The following is a 22,643-nucleotide window of genomic DNA, read 5'->3' as shown; positions in this document are numbered from 1 at the left end:
AACAGAAGGAATATGCAAAGTCCACAACCAGGGGCCACAGTTTACAAATAAGGGGTAGGCCATTTAGAACGGAGATGAGGAAAAACTTTTTCAGTCAGAGAGTTGTAAATCTGTGGAATTCTCTGCCTCAGAAGGCAGTGGAGGCCAATTCTCTGGATGCTTTCAAGAGAGAGCTAAATAGAGCTCTTAAGGATAGCTGAGTCAGGGGGTATGGGGAGAAGGCAGGAACGGGGTACTGATTGTGAATGATCAGCCATGATCACATTGAATGGTGGTGCTGGCTCGAAGGGCCGAATGACCTAGTCCTGCACCTATTGTCTATTGATATGGCAGATTGTGTACACTTGCATTTGAAAATACCCAAACTGATCCCATTTGGAGCAAATTGAGAGTGTTGGGATATTGCATGCACACATCCAAACCTTGAGGCAATTATTATTCACACTTACTTCTGCAACAACCGTTGGTTTCTCCTCGACTAGACTGGGCTGTACCGACCAGTCCACTGCAAAAGTGATCTCATTAAAACCATCCCCAGCAGCCAAGCTTGAGGACTGGTCCATAGACATGCTGTTAGGCGCATTCTTTTCAGGCTGGGGCAGTGCAGCAAGGAGGAGAGACAGGACAAAGAAGCTTAGTGAGACAACAGGCAAGAAATCGAGAGACCCACAGAATCAAATGCAAGAGCACCAGGTTATTAATCTCTAAAGCCAGAGGACGCGAGGAACACACTGTTCCAATAAACACACCAGTTTAGTTCGGAGATACGGTGCGGAAACAGGCCCTTCGGCCCACCGTGTCCGCACACTAACACTATCCCACACACACTAGGGACAATTTACACCTGCACCAAGGCCAATCAACCAACAAACCTGTACGTCTTTGGAGTGTGGGAGGAAACCGAAGATCTCGGAGAAAACCCACGCAGGTCACGGGGAGAACGTACAAACTCCGTACGGACAAGCACCCGTAGTCGGGATCGAACCCGGGTCTCTGTGTACTCTGCCATTCTATCGTGTGTACTCCGCCATTCTATCATGGGCGCTGTAAGGCAGTAGCTCTACCACTGCGCCACCGTGCCTTCCGTTAGTTAAGGCAATACTCAGCTTTTTATTTGTAATAAATAAGAGTTTAATGACTAATGTTTTAAATTTACCCAGGCTTGCGTGCCACTGCACTGTTTTATTCTCTGAACATTCCAGGAATGTGTGGGTTAGCATATGATGTGCGTTTGATGGCACTGGGCCTGTGCTCACTGGAGTTTAGAAGGTTGAGGGGGGACCTCATTGAAACGTGCAGAATAATGACAGGCACAGATAGCGTGGATGTGGAAAGGATGTTTCCACTGGTGGGAGAGTCCAGGACCAGAGGTCACAACCACAGAATTAAAGGGCGCTCTTTTAGACAGGAGGTGAGGAGGAACCTCTTTAGTCAGAGGGTGGTTAATCTGTGGAACTCATTGCCACAGAGGGCTGTGGAGGCCAAGTCAGCGGATATTTTGAAAGGCAGAGATAAACAAATTCTTGATTAGAACGGGTGTCAAGGGTTACGGGGAGAAGGCAGGAAAATGGGATGGGGTGGCAGAGATCAGCCATGATAGAATGGCGGAGTAGACTCGAAGGGCCGAATGGCCTAATTGTACTCCTATAACGTGTGAACATCCTAATTTTGTTTATCAGAAGAAGGATTAGATTTACTTTTGGATTTCCACTAGTCAGAACATTTGCAGGGGGGGGGGGTGGTTAAGAGGGGCCAGCTGACTTACTCCAGCTTTCAAAACATAGACAATAGGGGCAGGAGTAGGCCATTCGTCCCTTCGAGCCAGCACCGCCATTCAATATGATTATGGCTGATCATCCACAATCAGTACCCCGTTCCTGCTTTCTCCCCATATCCCTCGATTCCCTTAACCCGAAGAGCACAATCTAACGCTCGGCAATTGTTTCGCTGAACACCTCCGCTCAGTCTGTCTCAACCAACCTGATCTCCCGGTGGCTCAGCACTCCAACTTCCCCTCCCATTCCCAATCTGACCTTTCTGTCCCGGGCCTCCTCCAGTGCCAGAGTGAGGCCCAGCGCAAATTGGAGGAACAGCACCTCATATTTCGCTTGGGCAGCTTGCACCCCAGCAGTTTGAACATTGACTTCTCCCACTTCAGGTAGTCCCTGCTTCACCACTCTATCCCCTCACCCTTCCCAGTTCTCCTACTAGTCTTCCTGTCTCCGAATACATCCTATCTTTGTCCCGACATCAGTCTGAAGAAGGGTCTCGACCCGAAACGTCACCCAAGGTGTTGCCTGGCCCGCTGAGTTACTCCAGCATTTTGCGTCTACCTTCGATTTAAACCAGCATCTGCAGGTTTTTTTTCCTCTCTCTTTAAAACTTTGCGCGCCTATCTGGGGTTAACCTTGTGGTTCCCCACTGCAAGAATTAATGCAAGTCTCATTTCATCATGCACAAAAGGTGTTACAGCCAATGAAACACTTCAGGAACCCACAATGAGCCAAGTGCCTTTCAAGAGAGAGCTGGATAGAGCTCTTAAGGATAGCGGAGTGAGGGGTATGGGGAGAAGGCAGGAACGGGGTACTGATTGAGAGTGATCAGCCATGATCGCATTGAATGGCGGTGCTGGCTCGAAGGGCTGAATGGCCTACTCCTGCAACTATTGTCTATTGTCTATTGTCTATTAAAACTTCCATCACCCCAATTCCTTCCAACCAGAACAGAAAGAATATGCAAAAGTACACGCAAATAAAGTGCGCATACGATCACTAATTTCCATCAAATTAACACCTTCTTGCCCAAACTGTTTATTGGCACATTTTAAGAGAATTAAAGCAACAGAATAATTAAGGTGAAAAATTTCAAATACTAAAGGTTTGCACCTCATCTCCCCAGTAATGGTCATAATGTCCAGGTCCAGAAGGAATAGGAGTAGAATCAGGCCATTCAGCCCATCAAGTCTACTCCGCCATTCAATCAAGGTTGTTCTATCTCTCCCTCCTCACCCCATAACCTCTGATACCTATACGAATCAAGAATCTAATCTCCGCCTTCAAAATATCCACTGACGGCCTCCACAGCCTTCTATGGCAAAAAAAATTCCACAGATGCACCACCCTCTGACTAAAGAAATTTCCCCTCGTCTCCTTCCTAAAGGAATGTCCTTTAATTCTCAGTAAACTCAATGAAAGAGTTTGAAGTAGGGTCCGATTAGCAAGGGTGTCAGGGGTTATGGAGAGAAGGCAGGAGAATGGGGTTGAGAGGGCAAGATAGATCAGCCATCATTGAACGGCAGCGTAGACTTGATGGGCCGAATGGCCCAATTCTGCTCCTATCACTTATGAACAACACAACACATAGACTCGCGATATAGTTGTACAGGACCCTAGTGAGACAGCACCTGGAGCAATGTGTGCGGTTGTACAGGGCCCTAGTGCGACCACACCTGGAGTACTGTGTGCAGTTGTACAGGGCCCTAGTGAGACCGCACCTGGAGTACTGTGTGCAGTTGTACAGGGCCCTAGTGAGACCGCACCTGGAGTACTGTGTGCAGTTGTACAGGGCCCTAGTGAGACCGCACCTGGAGTACTGTGTGCAGTTGTCTAGGGTCCTAGTGAGACCGCACCTGGAGCACTGTGCACAGTTGTACAGGGCCCTAGTGAGACCGCACCTGGAGTACTGTGTGCAGTTTTGGTCTCCAAATTTGAGGAAGGATATTCTTGCTATTGAGGACGTGCAGCGTAGGTTTACCAAGTTAATTCCCAGAATGGCGGGACTGTCGTGTGTTGAAAGACTGGAGTGACCAGGCCTGTATACACTGGAACTTAGAAGGATGAGAGGGGATCTTTAATTGAAACATATAAGATTATTAAGGGGTTGGACACGTTAGAGGCAGGAAACATGTTCCCAATGTTGGGGAAGTCCAGAACCAGGGGCCACAGTTTAAGAATAAGGAGTAGGCCATTTAGAACGGAAATGAGGAAAAACCTTTTCAGTCAGAGAGTTGTAAATCTGTGGAATTCTCTGCCTCAGAAGGCAGTGGAGGCCAATTTAGATTTTAGATTTAGATTTAGAGATACAGCACGGAAATTCTCTGGATGCTTTCAAGAGAGAGCTAAATAGAGCTCTTAAGGATAGCGGAGTCAGGGGGTATGGGGAGAAGGCAGGAACGGGCTACTGATTGTGAATGATCAGCCATGATCACATTGAATGGCGGTGCTGGCTCGAAGGGCCGAATGACCTACTCCTGCACCTATTGTCTATTGTCTATTGATATGGCAGATTGTGTACACTTGCACTTGAGAATTCCCAGACTGATCCCATTTGGAGCAAATTGAGTGTGTTGGGATATTGCATGCACACATCCAAAGCTTGAGACAATTATTATTCACACTTACTTCAGCAACAACCGTTGGTTTCTCCTCGACTAGACTGGGCTGTACCGACCAGTCCACTGCAAAAGTGATCTCATTAAAACCATCCCCAGCAGCCAAGCTTGAGGACTGGTCCATAGACATGCTGTTAGGCGCATTCTTTTCAGGCTGGGGCAGTGCAGCAAGGAGGAGAGACAGGACAAAGAAGCTTAGTGAGACAACAGGCAAGAAATCCAGAGACCCACCGAATCAAATGCAAGAGCACCAGGTTATTAATCTCTAAAGCCAGAGGAACACACCAGTTTAGTTCGGAGATACGGCACGGAAACAGGCCCTTCGGCCCACCGTGTCCGCACACTAACACTATCCCACACACACTAGGGACAATTGACACCTGCACCAAGCCCAATCAACCGACAAACCTGTACGTCTTTGGAGTGTGGGAGGAAACCGAAGATCTCGGAGAAAACCCACGCAGGTCACGGGGAGCACGTGCAAACTCCGTACAGACAGCGCCCGCAGTCGGGATCGAACCTGGGTTTCTGACGCTGCAAGCTACGAGGATGCTGCCGGGACTGGAGTGGCTGGGCTAGAGGGAGAGGTTGAGCAGGCTGGGAGTCTGTTCCCTGGAGTGCAGGAGGATGAGGGGGGGGGGTCTTATCATGGTCCATAAAAGCATGCGAGGAATAGGTTGATGCACAGAGTCTCATGCCCCGAGTAGGGGAATCGAGATGAAGGTAAGGTGAAGGGGAAAAGATTAAATAGGAATCTGAGGGGTAACTTTTTCATACAATGGGTGGTGGGTGTATGAAACAAACTGGCAAAGGAGGTAGTTGAGGCTGGGACTATCCCAACATTTAAGAAACATTTGGACAGGTGCATGGATAGGACAGGTTTAGAGGGACTAGTGTAGATGGGACACGTTGGCCGGTGTGGGCAAGTTGGGACGAAGGGCCTGTTTCCACACTGTATGACTCTATGTAGACGTTGTTGTAAGAGTATAAGTATGGTGAACTTTGTCCCAAATTTACAATGCATCGATGCATGTTAAAAAGCGATGGTCTCACTAAGTCTGATGCAGCCGTGCATGCAATGACTGGTGTACTTAGGGGTACCAACTATCTCATTCCCAAATACGGGACAAGGCGACGTCACTGCCCCGCGCCCCATGTGACCTCACCCAGCCAGCGGCCACGTGCTCCCGCTCCAACAATGGCAGCCGCCCGGGCCGGGAGGCGGGTTGCCGCGCAAACCTCCGTCAGGCGGCGCCCGGGCCTCCGGATCTAGACTGTCTGTAGCTAAAAATGGCGGAAACCTAGAGTGGGGACTTAAACTGTCGGGGCCTACAGCGTCCGGGCCTACAGTGCCCCACCCCCCCCCTCGGGCCTAATACGGGACAAGGGCGGTCCCAATTTAGCCAAAATACAGGATGTCCCGGTTAATACGGGACAGTTGGCAACCTTAACTGTACTGTACACAAATGCATTGTTTGAGAAAGATTATTTTTCTCATTTGCAACAGATGAACAGTTTAAGTTTAAGACTAAGGGGTAGGTCATTTAGAACTGAGATGAGGAAAAACTTTTTCAGTCAGAGAGTTGTGAATCTGTGGAATTCTCTGCCTCAGAAGGCGGTGGAGGCCAATTCTCTGAATGCATTCAAGAGAGAGCTAGATAGAGCTCCTAAGGATAGCGGAGTCAGGGGGTATGGGGAGAAGGCAGGAACGGGGTACTGATTGAGAATGATCAGCCATGATCACATTGAATGGCGGTGATGGCTCGAAGGGCCGAATGGCCTCCTCCTGCACCTATTGTCTATTGTCTTTTAAACAATGCTGGACAACCAGGGCAGTGTAGAATTACTGCAGGAGTGTTAAGAATTGCACGCAACCCTTGTCAGCGACAGTTTCAAAAAGTTAGCAATAGACCCAAGTAAATATTAATTATTAATTAAGTATGAATTAATTATTGGTTACAACCACTAAGCTGGTATTCATTGAGATTTTGCGTGGGCGTGCGTCTGAGATTCTAGAACAGCGTGCAGCCAGCCACACCTGACCAGCATCCACGTTGTCCACACATTCTAGGCCGCATCTCCAGAAAGTCACAGGTCCACCACACCACCGACTTCCTGGCACCCTCGGTTCCAGAGCCCTTTCTGGATTATCCGTCCGTTCTGCCGGGACCGACGGAAGTCGGGGCCTCCGAGAGGGATGCCGACGGCTCCGGAAAGTTCCGCCTTGGCGGCCGAGAAGCCGAGATACCGGTCCCGCAAAGCCGGCCACGGGAACGAATCTGCTGGTTCCGTCCAGCTGGGCCAGAGTTCCCAGAACCCCTTGCCCCGGCGGGCAAATTTGACCCGTGTCCGTTGGCCGCAGAGGTCGGCTACGGGGGGGGAAGGGGGGGATCTGTCGCCCCCGGCTGGGCTGGAGTACCGGAGCCCCGGGGCAAATTCGATCGGCCGATCGGTGCGGAATTCCCGAAGTCGGCTGCCTCACATCTAGGACCCACATTTTAATGGGGGGGGGGGGGGGGGGACACTTCTTAGGAGGATTTGAAATGCACTCTCGTAATTTTGTCCGGATTAAAGGAGGACCACCAGTTGCCGGAGAGGGGAAAAAAAATAAAATAAACGGTGGTGGACCTGTACATAATTCTGCAATAAATGAACATAATTCCTATCTGAGTGCATCCTAAAGCAAAATCACCGAGCACTAAATTTTCCCAACTTGGGGGGGGTTCCCAAAACAAATTCCTAGAAGGTCTTTGTCCCAAATCCTGAATTGCAGAGCCAGGAATCTTCAGTCAGCTACTTTAGTTTTCCCTGAAATAAAAAGGTTCTCCAAAATTGGTCGAGACAAAAAGGTTTTAAACGTTATTCTTCAGAGAATACCCACGCTAGAAAGTGAAATAAGCAAAGGAACGTCAAATACATACACCGATAAAAACGAGACAAACAAGAATGACATTCACAAATGCACAAAAGGGAGACTTGCTTTCAATGCAAAGCGATGGGTACAAGAACAGGACTTTGGCTGGGAGAGGGGGGAGGATACAGAAACACCACACAATAAAGCACTCTAGACAGGAAGGTATAGACACAAAATGCCGGAGTAACTCAGCGGGACAGGGTGACGTTACGAGTCAAGACCCCTCTTCAGACTAAGAGTCGGGGGAGAGGGGAACTAGAGATCTGGAAGGGCAAGATGTCAAAACGGCAGATCAAAGGGGACGTTATACATCCAGGGAGTACAGAGAAGGTTCACCAGATTGATCCCTGGGATGGCAGGACTTTCATATGAAGAAAGACTGGATAGACTCGGCTTGTACTCGCTGGAATTTAGAAGATTGAGGGGGGATCTTATAGAAACTTACAAAATTCTTAAGGGGTTGGACAGGCTAGATGCAGGAAGATTGTTCCCGCGGTTGGGGGAAGTCCAGAACAAGGGGTCACATTTTAAGGATAAGGGGGAAGTCTTTTAGGACCGAGATGAGAACGTTTTTTTTCACACAGAGAGTGGTGAATCTGTGGAATTCTCTGCCACAGAAGGTAGTTGAGGCCAGTTCATTGGCTATATTTAAGAGGGAGTTAGGTGTGGCCCTTGTGGCTAAAGGGATCGGGGGTATGGAGAGAAGGCAGGTACAGGTTACCGATTGTGGATGATCAGCCATGATCACAATGAATGGCGGTGCAGGCTCGAAGGGGGTGAATGGCCTCCTCCTGCACTAATTTTCTTGTTTCTAACCCCTCCACAGCTGAAGTGACAAGAGCTGACGAAAGCAGTTCACGCACAAAATGATTGCAAATTTAAAAAAAAGGTGTTGGCATCAAGCAGGCAGACTGGTGGACTTGTGCATGCTGACGTGTTTTATCCGTAATGCTTACCTCCCACAAATCCCAAGGTAAAGTCTAGCATGTTGAATGAAATACATTAAACATGTGAATTGAGAAGTCATTGTTAGTTGCACTTTACACCGGTATCGTTATTCTCGCCGAAGATAGACACAAAATGCTGGAGTAACTCAGCGGGACAGGCAGCATCTCTGGAGAGAAGGAATGGGTGACTTTTCAGATCGAGACTCTTCTACAGACCGAGAGTCGGGGGAGAGGGAAACTGGAGGATTCCCGACCCGAAACGAGTCTGAAGGAGGGTCTTGACCCGAAACGTCACCCATTCCTTCTCCCCAGAGATGCTGCCTGTCCCGCTGAGTTACTACAGCATTTTGTGTCTATCTTTGGTGTAAACCAGCATCTACAGTTCCTTCCTACACCTTTATTCTCACCCTTTTAATGGAATATATCTAGTGACAAGGTTTGCAAACATCCTAAATTGAAGGCTTTTATGTCTAAGATATTGTTGTGAATACCTGGCAAACGATAGAAAATTCAACACAGATATACTTCCAGCAATTCACTACCCTTTATCCATTCCAAGTGTTTCTGTTGCAGCTAGATGAATAACTACACGGAAAAAATTATTTTCAAAATCAATGTTCTAAACACATTGTGTAGGAAGGAACTCCAGATGCTGGTTTATGCCGAAGATAAAAAGGCACAAGATGCTGGAGTAACTCAGCGGGTCAGGCAGCTGCTCCAGATTAAAGGAATGGGTGACGTTTTGAGTCTGAAGAAGGATCTCGGCCAGAAACATCACCCATTCCCTCTCTCAGAGATGCTGCCTGTCCCGCTGAGTTTGCATTTTGCGACCATCTTACCACCATGATAGTGTCAGGGTCATCGAGGAAATCAGATAAAACATCCCAATGGTTGACTTTCCACAAGGCAAGGCAAGGCAAGTTCACTTATACACATTTCAGCAACAAGGGCAATTCAAAGTGCTTTACATGAAACATTAAAAAGCAAATAAAAACAGTCATTAAAGAGAATAGAAAATAGAAACAAGCTAAAGTAGAACACGACAGGTACAAAATACAAGAATAAAAGTTACAGTACAGTGTAAGAACTGAATAATTATTTGATTTAATAAAAGGCAGTGTCAAACAGAAAAGTCTTCAGCCTTGATTTAAAAGAACTTAAAAAGAACTTCATTTCTGGTTGAAGAACAGATCAGAGGAAACAACAGTCTCAGCTGTAAAATTAGATTTAGGAGGACGTTTGGTTGATAGGCGAACTGGTAAGGAAAAGGGAGGTAGACGCAAAATGCTGGAGAGACTCAGCGGGTCAGACAGCATCTGTGTGTGTACTGTGTGCAGTTTTGGTCTCCAAATTTGAGGAAGGATATTCTTGCTATTGAGGGCGTGCAGCGTAGGTTTACTAGGTTAATTCCGGGAATGGCGGGACTATCAGATGTTGAAAGACTGGAGCGACTAGGATTGTGCACACTGGAATTTAGACGGATGAGAGGAGATCTTATCGAAACGTATAAGATTGTTAAGGGGTTGGACACGTTAGAGGCAGGAAACATGTTCCCAATGTTGGGGGAGTCCAGAACAAGGGGCTACAGTTTAAGAATAAGGGGTAGGCCATTTAGAACTGAGACGAGGAAAAACTTTTTCAGTCAGAGAGTTGTGAATCTGTGGAATTCTCTGCCTCAAAAGGCAGTGGAGGCCAATTCTCTGAATGCATTCAGGAGAGAGCTAGATAGAGCTCTTAAGGATAGCAGAGTCAGGGGGTATGGGGAGAAGGCAGGAACGGGGTACTGATTGAGAATGATCAGCCATGAGCACATTGAATGGCGGTGCTGGCTCGAAGGGCCGAATGGCCTCCTCCTGCACCTATTGTCTATTGTCTATCTGTGGAGAAAAGGACCAGGAAAAAAGGGGAGCTTGAGAACACAGACCAGGGGGCTTGCATTGGGCACTCCATCAAGGATTCATGCACCCATTGGGGTCAAGTTGAATTCAAGAACCAAAGGAAGTTTAAAAAATGCAGTCAGCAAGGCTCTTAATGGAATGGTAAATAGACCAAATGATTACCGTAATCATTTCCACCATGATGCATCACAGAATACCACAGGAGATCCTTGACACCAAGGAGATCCCAACTGGACAACTCCTTCCTCTTCTGTAGTGGGGTAGACTGACTCCCCTTCCCCCTCCACCACCCTCACCCCAAATCTTTGCACATCCCCAAACTTGGACTTTCCACTCGTCACTTTAACTTCATGTTTCATGAATCTTGTTGTGTTGGATGACTGTTGGCAGACCAATTTCCCTCCTGTTCTATCGTATCGTGTCTATCGTATCGTGTCGTACAATGCTGCCTTAGCTCAATTCTGTGGGATTCCAGAAACAGCCATGACACACTGGTCTGCCTTAAGTTGCAGGAAAGACATTGCCTTGGGTGACTGATGCATGCTGACCAGATGGGGCAAGGAAGAGTAGATGGGCTGAATGGCCGGGTTGCATTTCTGGATTCCCTCACTGCAAGATTTGCTCAAGGTTTTTGATGCTATCGAACCTACTTATTGGAGGTAAACTGAAGAAATGTTGGAAATGTTTTGCATGGGGGGTGTGCACTGAGGCGATGTAAAGGCCGGGGGGGCAGCTAGAGTTAAAGACATTGATGCTCTTTTCAACCGTGGCCCAACAACTCACCAAACCTCTGCACAAGATGCTGTTTAAGGCAATGAATAACCTTCATACGAGCAGATCAGTGGGGAACTTATCACCACTTCCAAAAAATGCCGATGGATGGTAGGTCAGAGGCATTTAACTGAGGCACCAGAATAAAACATGTGATCTGTTAATCAGTTTTAACATCTTGAAAACATTTCTTTAGTTGCTTGTGGCATATGCCAAGATTCAGTTTTGTTTGTGCATTGAACATTCTGGGTTAATAGGCTTCCAAGTGACACTGCACAAGGACTCTTGAAATAGTCCAACCAACCAACCAGTGGTGCTGGCTCGAAGGACCAAATGGCCTCCTCCTATTTTCTAACCCAAGTAGTTTATTAGCTACTACATAACTGTGATGATCACTGTTGGTCAGAACATCGTCTCAGTCCACTCTGCTGTTCAGTTTGTGATTTAGCTTTGTTTAGTTCAGAGATGCAGCGCCCATCGAGTCCGCATCGACCAGCGATCCCCGCACATTAAGAAGGGTGAGAGGAGATCTTATCGAAACGTATAAGATTATTAAGGGGTTGGACACGTTAGAGGCAGGAAACATGTTCCCAATGTTGGGGGAGTCCAGAACAAGGGGCCACAGTTTAAGAATAAGGGGTAGGCCATTTAGAACTGAGATGAGGAAAAAAATTTTCAGTCAGAGAGTTGTAAATCTGTGGAATTCTCTGCCTCAGAAGGCAGTGGAGGCCAATTCTCTGAATGCATTCAAGAGAGAGCTAGATAGAGCTCTTAAGGATAGCGGAGTCAGGGGGTATGGGGAGAAGGCAGGAACGGGGTACTGATTGAGAATGATCAGCCATGATCACATTGAATGGCGGTGCTGGCTCGAAGGGCCGAATGGCCTCCTCCTGCACCTATTGTCTATTGACACTATCCTACACACACACACACTAGGGTCAATTTTTACATTTTTATACCAAGCCAATTGACCTACAAATCTGCACGTCTTTGGAGTGTGGGAGGAAACCGAAGGTCTTGGAGAAAACCCACGCAGGTCACGAGGGAAGCGTACAAAACACGTACAGACAGCACCCATAGTCAGGATCGAACCAGAGTCTCTGGCACAATCAGGCAGCAACTCTACCGCTGCGCCACCGTGCCACCCTTTTTTCCCCCAAAAGGTCCTACATGTTATGGGGCTGTACAGTGGTAGAGTTGCTGCCATACCGCGCCGGGGACCAGAATTCGATCCTGTCTACGGGTGCTGTCTCTATACTTTGTACGTTCAGCCTGTGACCGCGTAGGATTTCCTCCCACATTCCAAAAAGACCTGCAGGTTTGTAGGTTAAGTGGCTTCAGTAATTTGTCCCCAGTGTGTAGGATAGCATTAGTGTACTCGTGATCGTTGGTCGGCACGGACCCTGTGGGCTGAAGGGGCCCGTTTGCACCTTGTATTTCTAAACCAGACTATTGCACTAATCCACAGATTAATCTTCTAGCACCTAACTTCAATCAGGCCATAAACAGATGCAACTCCTTCAGCTGCGACTTTCTGGGAGGTCAAAAGGAGAGTGACCATTTGTTCACCACTCCTTCCCAAGGATATGATAGCCTAGTGCATAGGGTTGCCAACTTCCTCACTCCAAAATAAGGGACATAGGGTGACGTCACCGCCCCGCGCCCCACGTGACCTCACCCAGCCAGCGGCCACGTGCTCCCGCTCCACCAATGGTGGCCGCCCGGGCCGGGAGGAGGGTTGCTATGCAACCTCCGTTAGACGGTGCCCAGGCCTCCGGGCCTCCACTGTCTGGGACTACAGCGGCCCCCGGGCTACAGTGTCTGGGCCTACGGTGTTCGGGCCTACATTGTCCAGGCTTACAGCTTGGTCCGGGCCTACAGCTCCATCCGGGCCTAATACGGACAAGGGCGGTCCTGTACAGGACAAACCAAATTAGGCCAAAATAAGGGATGTCCCGGCTAATACGGGACAGTTGGCAACCCTACTTGTGCGGCCCACAAGTAATTCGTACACAGTACCAGTAGAAGTGTCAACGCCTCAAATCACCCAGAGAGGAAAGGCAGAGCTGAACAAACCTGGGAGACAGGAGAAGGTGCCCTCACTACTGGATTAGATTCTGGCTTCACAGGGTCAAAGTCCAGCAGGGGTCCTTCATCCAGCAGAGGCCCAGGAGCCTCAAACTAGGCAGGAGTTTGCGTGCACAAGGGAGGGAAGAAAAAACACAAGAGAAAGCAGTTTACTCCTTTGCCACAATGAAACACAAGCAAGCAGAAAGCAAACATGTGGAGATTTTGGAGATGAAATAACAGTTCAGTTTAGTTTATTGTCCCGTGTACCGAGGTACAGCGAAAACTTTTGTTGCGTTTTAACCAGCCAGCGGAAAGACAATACATGATCACAATCTAGCCATTTCCAGTGTATAGATGCATGATAAGGGAATAACGTTTAGTGCCAGATAAAGCCAGCAAAGTCCCATCAAGGATAGTCCGAGGGTCACCAAAGAGGTAGACAGTAGTTCAGGACTGCTCTCTGGTTGTGGTAGGATGATTCAGTTGGCTGATAACAGCTGGGGAAGAAACTGTCGCTGGGTGATCAATCCTAACAGGATCTATCCTAGAGGAAAATTACCAAAAACACTCAATTATGAGAAGTTTTGAGGAAGGACATTCTTGCTATTGAGGGAGTGCAGCGTAGGTTCACCAGATGAATCCCCGGGATGGCGTGACTATCATATGATGAAAGAATGGAGCGACTGGGCTTGTATTCACTGGAATTTAGAAGGATGAGAGGGGATCTTATAATAACACCATAAAATTATTAAGGGATTGGACACGCTAGATGCTGGAAACATGGTTCCCGATGTTGGGGGAGTCCAGAACCAGGGGCCACAGTTCAAGAATAAAGGGGAGGCCATTTAGAACTAGGACGAGGAGAAACTTTTGCACCCAGAGAGTTGTGAATTTGTGGAATTCTCTGCCACAGCAGGCTGTGGAGGCCGATTCACTGGATGCATTCAAAAGTGAGTCAGATAGAGCTCTCAGGGGTAGCGGAATCAAGGGGCATGGGGAGAAGGCAGCAATGTGGTACTGATTGTGGATGATCAGCCATGATCACGTTGAATGGCGGTGCTGGCTCGAAGGGCCGGATGGCCTACTCCTGCACATATTGTCTGTGTGTCTACGTATCTACGATGTTTTTGTCTTGACCTCTGTACCCAGTCTTGAAGCCTATGTTGAATATATTCAGTCGAGTACATGACCCTCTTCAGCTGGATCAAATTAATGGACAACATTTAGACTCTATTTCCCTTGTTGGTTTATAAAGAGGGAGAGAAAAAAAAATAAAAACAGATCCTGAAAATGGGCAGTGGAAGTAATTGATAGACACAAAATGCTGGGAGTACCTCAGCGGGTTAGGCAGCAGCCATCTCTGGATAAAAAGAGATAGGTGACGTTTCGGGTCCACACCCTTCTTCGGGCTGAGAGTGGGGGGGTAGTGGGGGGAGGGAATCTGCAGGTATGAATAGGTTCAGAACAAATCAGAGCCGGCACCGATGACCAAGGAAGGGTGGAGCCCACAATGGTCGATTGTTGGCTGTCAAAGAGGTGATAACGATATGGATGCGAACAGTAGAACTGGCAGGATGGCTAGAGTGGGGGAGGGACGGAGAGAGAGAGAGAGAGAGAGAGAGAGAGAGAGGGGGAATGCAGGGGTTACGAAATCAATATTCACATCGCTGGGTCGTAAGCTTCCCAAGTGAAATACGAAGTGCTGTTCCTCCAAATTACATGTGGCCTCACTCTGACTGTGGAGGTGGCCAAGGACAGAAAGGAATGTTTAATAAGAACCCAAATGGCTTTTAAAACTAGGCTTGTATACACTGGAATTTAGAAGGATGAGAGGGGATCTTATCGAAACGTACAAGATTATTAAGGGGTTGGGCACGTTAGAGGCAGGAAACATGTTCCCAATGTTGGGGAAGTCCAGAACAAGGGGCCACAGTTTAAGAATAAGGGGTAGGCCATTTAGAACTGTGATGAGGAAAAACTTTTTCAGTCCGAGAGTTGTGAATCTGTGGAATTCTCTGCCTCAGAAGGCAGTGGAGGCCAATTCTCTGAATGCATTCAAGAGAGAGCGAGATAGAGCTCTTAAGGATATCGGAGTCAGGGGGTATGGGGAGAAGGCAGGAACGGGGTACTGATTGAGAATGATCAACCATGATCACATTGAATGGCTGTGCAGGCTCAAAGGGCCGAATGGCCTCCTCCTGCACCTATTGTCTATTGTCTATTGTGAATCTATGGAATTCGCTGCCTCAGAAGGCAGTGGAGACCAGTTCTCTGGATGCTTTCAAGAGAGTTAGATAAAGATAGTGGAGTCAAGGGATATGGGGAGAAGGCAGGAACGGGGTACTGATTGTGGATGATCAGCCATGATCACAGTGAATGTCGGTGCTGGCTCGAAGGGCCGAATGGCTTACTCCTGCATCCATTGTTTATTGAAGGTCGTGTCACAGGTAGATAAGGTGGTCAAAAAGGCTTTTGGCACATTGGCCTTCATCAGTTAGAGTATTGAGTATAGAAGCTGGGAGGTCATGTTGCAATTGTATGAGACGTTGGTGAAACCGCATTTAGAATATTGTGTTCAGTTCTGGGCAGGTACACAGATGGAGGGATGTGGACCAAACGCAGGCAGGTGGGACTAGTGTAGCTGGGGCATATTGGCCGGTGTGGGCAAGTTGGGCTGAAGGGCCTGTTTCCACGCTGTATCACTCTATGACTCTCTCACAGTGTACTAGAGATAGATTGGCATCGACATGGCGAGCTGAAGGTCTCCATTCTGTGCCTCACGACTAGGACTCATCTTAAAGTGGAGCCACAATTAACGGTAACCATTGCCAATAATTGCAGACACATTCTTCAAACCTTCACGTCATGTAAAACTGCCGAAGTCGACCAATCAATAAAATGAAACATTTTATAATAAACCACGCAGCTTGTCCATTCTACCTTTGGGAAACTCTGTTAATCCAATTTGCAATTGTTGACATCTATTCCAGCTTAATTCATGCTGCTGTAATTCATGCAGACACATGCAGTCATAAAAAAAGCTGCCTGACAAGTAGCCTTCAGGCATTTGAAAGGCATCGCTTGCAAAGTCTGCTCTAAGCGACCATGCCAAGACAAGACATTATCGGGGAGAAGGCAGGAGAACGGGGCTGAGAGTGAAAGATAGAACAGCCGTGATTGAACGGCGCTGTAGACTCGATGGGCCGAATGGCCTAATTCTGCTCCTAGAACTTACGAAGCAAAAAATACTATTCATCCATTTTTTGACACCAAATCACAAACTTGCACAAGCAACTAAACACACAAACATTTGGCAAGACCTTGGGCTGCCATCCGTGCCGATACAAATAGTACAAACAGCAAAATCTTTCACCACGCATTTCAAATGCAAATCTCATGCATTTTATTTTGGACTGTTTGGACCTCCTGCAACTAACTGTCTGTTAGACTGCACTGGGAAGTGGAGGAGCAGGCCATTTGGCCCTTTGAGCCTGTTCCACCATTTAGCTAACCAGTATAACCAGAAAACGTTAAAGCAGATCCATAATTTAGGATGAAAATAGACATAAAATGCTGGAGCAATTTTCGGGTGGCACGGTGGTACTACAGTTGTTATCTAGAGACAGCTCCAGTTTTCTCCCACACTCCAAAGACATGCAGGTTTGTCAGCTAATTGACTTGGTAAAATCGTAAATTGTCCTGAGTGTGTATAAGATAGTGTTAGCGTGCAAGGATCGCTGGCTGGCACGGACTTGGTGGGCCGAAGGGCCTCTTTCCATGCTGTATCTCTCAACTAAACCTCAGCGGGTCAGGCAGCAGCTCGGGAGCAAAGGAATAGGTGATGTTTTGGGTCAATAGACAATAGGCAATAGACAATAGGTGCAGGAGTAGGCCATTCGGCCCTTCGAGCCAGTACCGCCATTCAATGTGATCATGGCTGATCATTCTCAATCAGTACCCCGTTCCTGCCTTCTCCTCATACCCCCTGACTCCGCTATCCTTAAGAGCTCTATCCAGCTCTCTCTTGAATGCATTCAGAGAATTGGCCTCCACTGCCTTCTGAGGCAGAGAATTCCACAGATTCACAACTCTCTGACTGAAAAAGGTTTTTCCTCATCTCAGTTCTAAACGGCCGACCCCTTATTCTTAAAACCCACCCCCTATTCTCGGAACCCACCGCTAGGCTCTTCAGTCTGAAGAAGGGTTCCGACCCAAAATGTCATCTCTTCCTTTTCTCCAGAGATGCTGCCTGACCTACTGAGTTACTCCAGCATTTCGTGTCCCGTCTTTTGGTAGAAACCAGCATCTGCAGTTCCTTCCGACACAATTTAGGATATAAATGACGAATGTGGCGGCAGCCCAAGTCTAAGTGAAACGTCCAAGGCCTGCTATTACTGGGTGATTTAGGTGACTAATATAAACAGTCACCTGACAACACGAGGCATGCATCATGCACCAACAGGTGAGGGTTAGATGAGAGGGGGGTTAATGATGGCAAACAGTGTTAAGATGAGGGTGATGGTGGTTCATAGTGGAACTGGGGGGGGGGGGGGGGGGGGCAAGTGTGGAAATAGCAAACCTGAGAAGGTGTGGTCACACTTATCTCTGGGATGAAACTGTCGGCAAAAAGATTGAGGATATTCTCTTGCTTGATGTCCTTGGATGGCGTGACCTTTGGAGGAGGGGGCACTGGAGGACCTTTCCTTTGCTGCACGAGCGAAGAGAGACGTCAATAGCAAAGGCAAACGCGACAACAAAGCTGAACATTCCCCCCACAAACATCGCTTCAGAGACCAGATCAGTAGCGAGCCGTCAAGAGCAGAACCAACCGACACAGCAAGCAGAGGTTGACATGGAAAGTCAGAAGGTCATTTGCAACTTTTCAAACAAACAGGAGAAATGATACCACAGTAATAATTTTTTAATCTATATACTAAAACTCTCGTTTGTTTGTTCCTGAACCACAGACAAAACGGTACACGATAGCGCGACAATTTTAGGCCCACCTTACTCACCGTCGCCCCTTTAGTGCTAATGGAAGAAGTTTCATTGAAATCAGTGTTATATATTTTAGTTATTCACATTTTAAGGTTTAAATCTATCTCCTAGGGAGGGAGGGAGGGAGGGAGGGAGGGAGTGGGGTGGAGGGGGAGGAGAGGGGGAGGAGAGGGGGAGGAGAGGGGGAGGAGAGGGGGAGGAGAGGGGGAGGAGAGGGGGAGGAGAGGGGGAGGAGAAGTGGAGGAGAGGGTGCTGCACCAATGCAGGAGAGGTTTGGGCCCAATGGGTCCATTTGGTCTAGTCTGCTATAATTTTACATCTGCTGTTTGGGTTTTGTCTGCTCATTTTAATTAACTCTATTGCTCTGTATGGTAATGTACTATGTTTTTAACTATTGTACATATTGTATTGTATTTCTTTTCTAGGATGCCTAACAACATCAGGCTAAGGGACTGTCGATGAAAACTAGCCTCTCGGCCAACTCGAGTACATTTACATTTGTTTGAATGTCAATTAATGTACATTATCCCTTTTTCAAATAAATTATTATTTTTCAAAAATTAGTTCAGTTCACTGTCACATGTACTGAGGTACAGTTAAAAGATTTTTGTTGTGTGACATCCAGTCAGCGACAAACCCGACACATGATTACACTCGAGTCTCCCACAGTGTACAGATACAGAATAAAGGGTATGATGTTTAGTTCAAGGTAAAGTGGAACTTAAGTAAGTCTCTAATGTCATAGATGGTAGCTTAACATCCCACCACAAATCACACGAATAAGTGGCGCAGCGGTAAAGTTGCTGCCTCACAGCGCCAGGAGACTGGGCTCCATCCCGACTACGGGCGCCGTCTGTACGGAGTTTGTACGATCCCCCCGTGACCTGCGTGGGTTTCCTCCGAGACCTTCGGCTTTCCTCCCACACACCAGAGGCGTACGGGTTTGTAGGTTAATTGGCCTGGTGCAAGTATAGATTGTCCCAAGTGTGTGCAGGACAGTGTTAGTGTGCCATGGAACCAAGTGGCACAGGGAGTAGCAGCTATTTCTCAGCCTGCAGCTATAGATCGCGCAGCTGAGGCACGGCTGAATAAGCAGAGCTATCATTCCAAATCCATTTTTTTAAAATGTCAACGCCTCGCCCACTACAGCAACTGAGATAGTTCTCGTTTTACATCCATTGGACCCCTAGCCGACACATAGAAACATAGACAAACATAGACAATAGGTGCAGGAGGAGGCCATTCGGCCCTTCAAGCCAGCACCGCCATTCAATATGATCATGGCTGATCACCCACAATCAGTAACCTCTCCCCCTCTCTCTCCAACTTTCCAAAACTTTCTCCAACTTTCCAAAACTTTCTCTCTCTCTCTCCAACTTTCCAAAACTTTCTCCAACTTTCCAAAACTCTCTCTCTCTCTCTCTCTCTCTCTCTCTCTCTCTCTCTCTCTCTCTCTCTCTCTCTCTCTCTCTCTCTCTCTCTCAAACTTTCTCAAACTTTCCAAAACTTGCACAAACTTTGCAAAACTTTTTCTCTCTCTCTCTCTCCTCTCTCTCTGACACGAAAGGTGCCATTTGACACTAACCCCAATGCAAGGCTATTGCACAGAATGTATGCCTCCTGTGGGTTCAGGGTGGCACGGTGGCGCAGCAGTGGAGTAGCTAACTTACAGCGCTTGCAGCGCCAGAGACATTGGTTCGATCCTGACTCTGGGTGCTGTCTGTGCGGAGTTTGTACGTTCTCCCCGTGACCCACGTGGGTTTTCTCCGAGGTCTTCGGTTTCCTCCCACACTCCAAAGACGTACAGGTTTGTAGGTTAATTGGCTTGGTACTGGTATAAATTGTCCCTAGTGTGTGTAGGGCAGTGTTAATAGACAATAAACAATAGGTGCAGGAGGAGGCCATTCGACCCTTCGAGCCAGCACCGCCATTCAACGTGATCATGGCTGATCGTTCCTGCCTTCTCCCCATACCCCCTGACTCCGCTATCCTTAAGAGCTCTATCTAGCTCTCTCTTGAATGCATTTAGAGAATGGCCTCCACTGCCTTCTGAGGCAGAGAATTCCACAGATTTACAACTCTCTGACTGAAAAAGTTTTTTTCCTCATCTCAGTTCTAAATGGCCTACCCCTTATTCTTAAACTGTGGCCCCTTGTTCTGGACTCCCCCAACATTGGGAACATGTTTCCTGCCTCTAACGTGTCCAACCCCTTAATAATCTTATACGTTTCGATAAGATCCCCTCTCATCCTTCTAAATTCCAGTGTATACAAGCTTAATCGATCCAGTCTTTCAACATACGACAGTCCCGCCATTCCGGGAATTAACCTAGTAAACCTACGCTGCACGCCCTCAATAGCAAGAACATCCTTCCTCAAATTTGGAGACCAAAACTGCACACAGTACTCCAGGTGCGGTCTCACTAGGGCCCTGTACAACTGCAGGAGGAATGTGAGGGGATCACTGGTCGGTGCGGACTCGATGGGCCGAAGGGCCTGTTTCCGCTCTGTATCTCTAAACTCTAAACTGTGTACCGCCTACTCTTGGCTTTCTCAGATAACCAACATATCCATTCCCCCTCAAGGAGCTACCTTGAATCCCACCAGCTCAACAAGGCTCATGGAGCCAAACATGAGATTCAAGCCACTCGTGGCAAAGTATCTCAGTGTCTGAAGAAGGGTCTCGACCCGAAACGTCACCCATTCCTTCTCTCCTGAAGATGCTGCCTGACCTGCTGAGTTTCTCCAGCATTTTATGAATAAATACCTTCGATTTGTACCAGCATCAGCAGTTATTTTCTTATACTATCAAGCTCTTAACTTCATTTATCAGTGACCAGTGATTGGTAAGCTGGAGAACATGAAAAGGCAACGTTTTGTGTCAAACTGATGGATCCCAACCCAAAGACTGAAGGGACCCAACCCAAAAACCGCAATGATACTCCAACTCTTGCTCCTCTCCTTAATTACACAAGGTTGTTGATTGCTTAACGTTCCGTGGTAACTCAAGATCAGCCGACTTACCCACAGGATTAACATTTGCTTAGTTATGCTGCAACAGGGCAACCATGTTGGATGTAGAAATTTTGGTTGAACTTCTACATACCATGCGTATGGCTCGAAACAGCTAAGGGCAATATAATTGATAATGTTGTCAAGCGTGCCAAGATATGAAAACATAGGTGACAATACAATGGCAGCATTAATAACTCAACTTGCAGAAAAGTAAATGGCCACTACAAGGTCCCATGTTTACTCGACCCTTCGAATGATCATAGTTGATCCTGTGCTTTAACCCATTGTTTAGTTTAGAGATACAGCGCGGAAACAGGCCCTTTCGGCCCACCGGGTCCACACCGCACAGCGATCCCCGCGCATTAACACTCTCCTACACCCACTAGAGACAATTTTTACATTTACCAAGCCAATTAACCTACAAACCTGTACGCCTTTGGAGTGTAGGAGGAAACCGAAGATCTCGGAGAAAACCCGCGCAGGTCACGGGGAGAACGTACAAACTCCGTACAGACGGCACCCGTAGTCGGGATCGAACCTGAGTCTCTGGCGCTGCATTCGCTGTGAGGCAGCAACTCTACCGCTGCGCCACCGTGCCGCCCGATACGTGTTACCAATACGTGCATCCTCTGAATGGATCGAAGTCCATAGATTTACAAATCTGTGCAGTTTCTCCTTCTCTTAGTCTTAAATTGCCAACTCCTTCTGGTGCGATGCCCCATGGTTTTGATTCCTCAACCCAAGGAAACAGCTTCTCACCACCGCTCTTCCAAGTGCCCACACCCTTGGCCAGTTCAAGGATGAGAGGGGATCTTATCGAAACATATAAGATTATTAAGGGGTTGGACACGGTAGAGGCAGGAAACATGTTCCCAATGTTGGGGGAGTCCAGAACCAGGGGCCACAGTTTAAAAATAAGGGGTAGGCCATTTAGAACGGAATTGAGGAAAAACCTTTCCAGTCAGAGAGTTGTAAATCTGTGGAATTTTCTGCCTCAGAAGGCAGTGGAGGCCAATTCTCTGAATGCATTCAAGAGAGAGCTAGATAGAGCTCTTAAGGATAGCGGAGTCAGGGGGTATGGGGAGAAGGCAGGAACGGGGTACTGATTGAGAATGATCAGCCATGATCACATTGAATGGTGGTGCTGGCACGAAGGGCCGAATGGCCTACTCCAGCACGTATTGTCTATTGTTTATTGTCAATCAGATCACCTCAGCCTATCCTCTTTATTCAGAGGGTGGTGAACCTGTGGAATTCATTGCCGCAGGCCAAGTCAATGGATGTTTCTACAGCAGAGATTGCCAGATTCTTGATTATTATGGGTGCCAGGGGATTATGGGGAGAAGGCAGGAGAACGAGGTCGAGAGGTAAAGGTAGATCGGCCATGATTGAATGGCGGAGTAGACTTGAAGGGCCGAATGGCCTATTTCCACTCCCGGAACTTACGAGGATAGGCAAATCATACTCGGCACCCAAACCTTAGTTGAAGGGGCGGCAAATGCTTAGAAAATGGTCAGATGTTTTCAGAAACCAAGAGAGCTTGTGGATGGAGTTGGGTTGACCTTGGAATGGGGACGTAGGCTGAAGGAGCTGCTAGGTTTGCTGATATTTATACCTGGGGCTCAGACGGTAAATCAGTTT

At 47.6% G+C, this 22,643-nt stretch overlaps 1 protein-coding gene across 8 annotated transcripts in view; it reads right to left on the bottom strand.

Moving 5' to 3' along the window:
* LOC144595734 (myc box-dependent-interacting protein 1-like) overlaps positions 1-22,643 on the bottom strand; it is a 147,933-nt gene that overhangs the window by 28,872 nt on the left and 96,418 nt on the right. For 3 of the 8 annotated variants that reach the window (XM_078403304.1, XM_078403302.1, XM_078403306.1), the window contains 5 exons: positions 17,570-17,698; positions 12,997-13,101; positions 8,261-8,284; positions 4,401-4,544; positions 450-593 (listed from right to left, as the gene is read on the bottom strand). The exons of 1 other annotated variant lie outside the window; for it this stretch is intronic. In XM_078403304.1, coding sequence (XP_078259430.1) covers positions 450-593; positions 4,401-4,544; positions 8,261-8,284; positions 12,997-13,101; positions 17,570-17,698 — 546 coding nt within the window. The remainder of the gene's footprint in view (positions 1-449; positions 594-4,400; positions 4,545-8,260; positions 8,285-12,996; positions 13,102-17,569; positions 17,699-22,643) is intronic. 4 more of the 8 variants (XM_078403308.1, XM_078403303.1, XM_078403307.1 and 1 more) reach the window with 4 other exon arrangements.

This window comes from Rhinoraja longicauda, chromosome 8 (genome assembly GCF_053455715.1).
Source record: "Rhinoraja longicauda isolate Sanriku21f chromosome 8, sRhiLon1.1, whole genome shotgun sequence".
Classification (NCBI taxonomy): Eukaryota; Metazoa; Chordata; class Chondrichthyes; order Rajiformes; family Arhynchobatidae; genus Rhinoraja; species Rhinoraja longicauda.
This window is presented reverse-complemented; position numbering and strand designations above follow the sequence as displayed.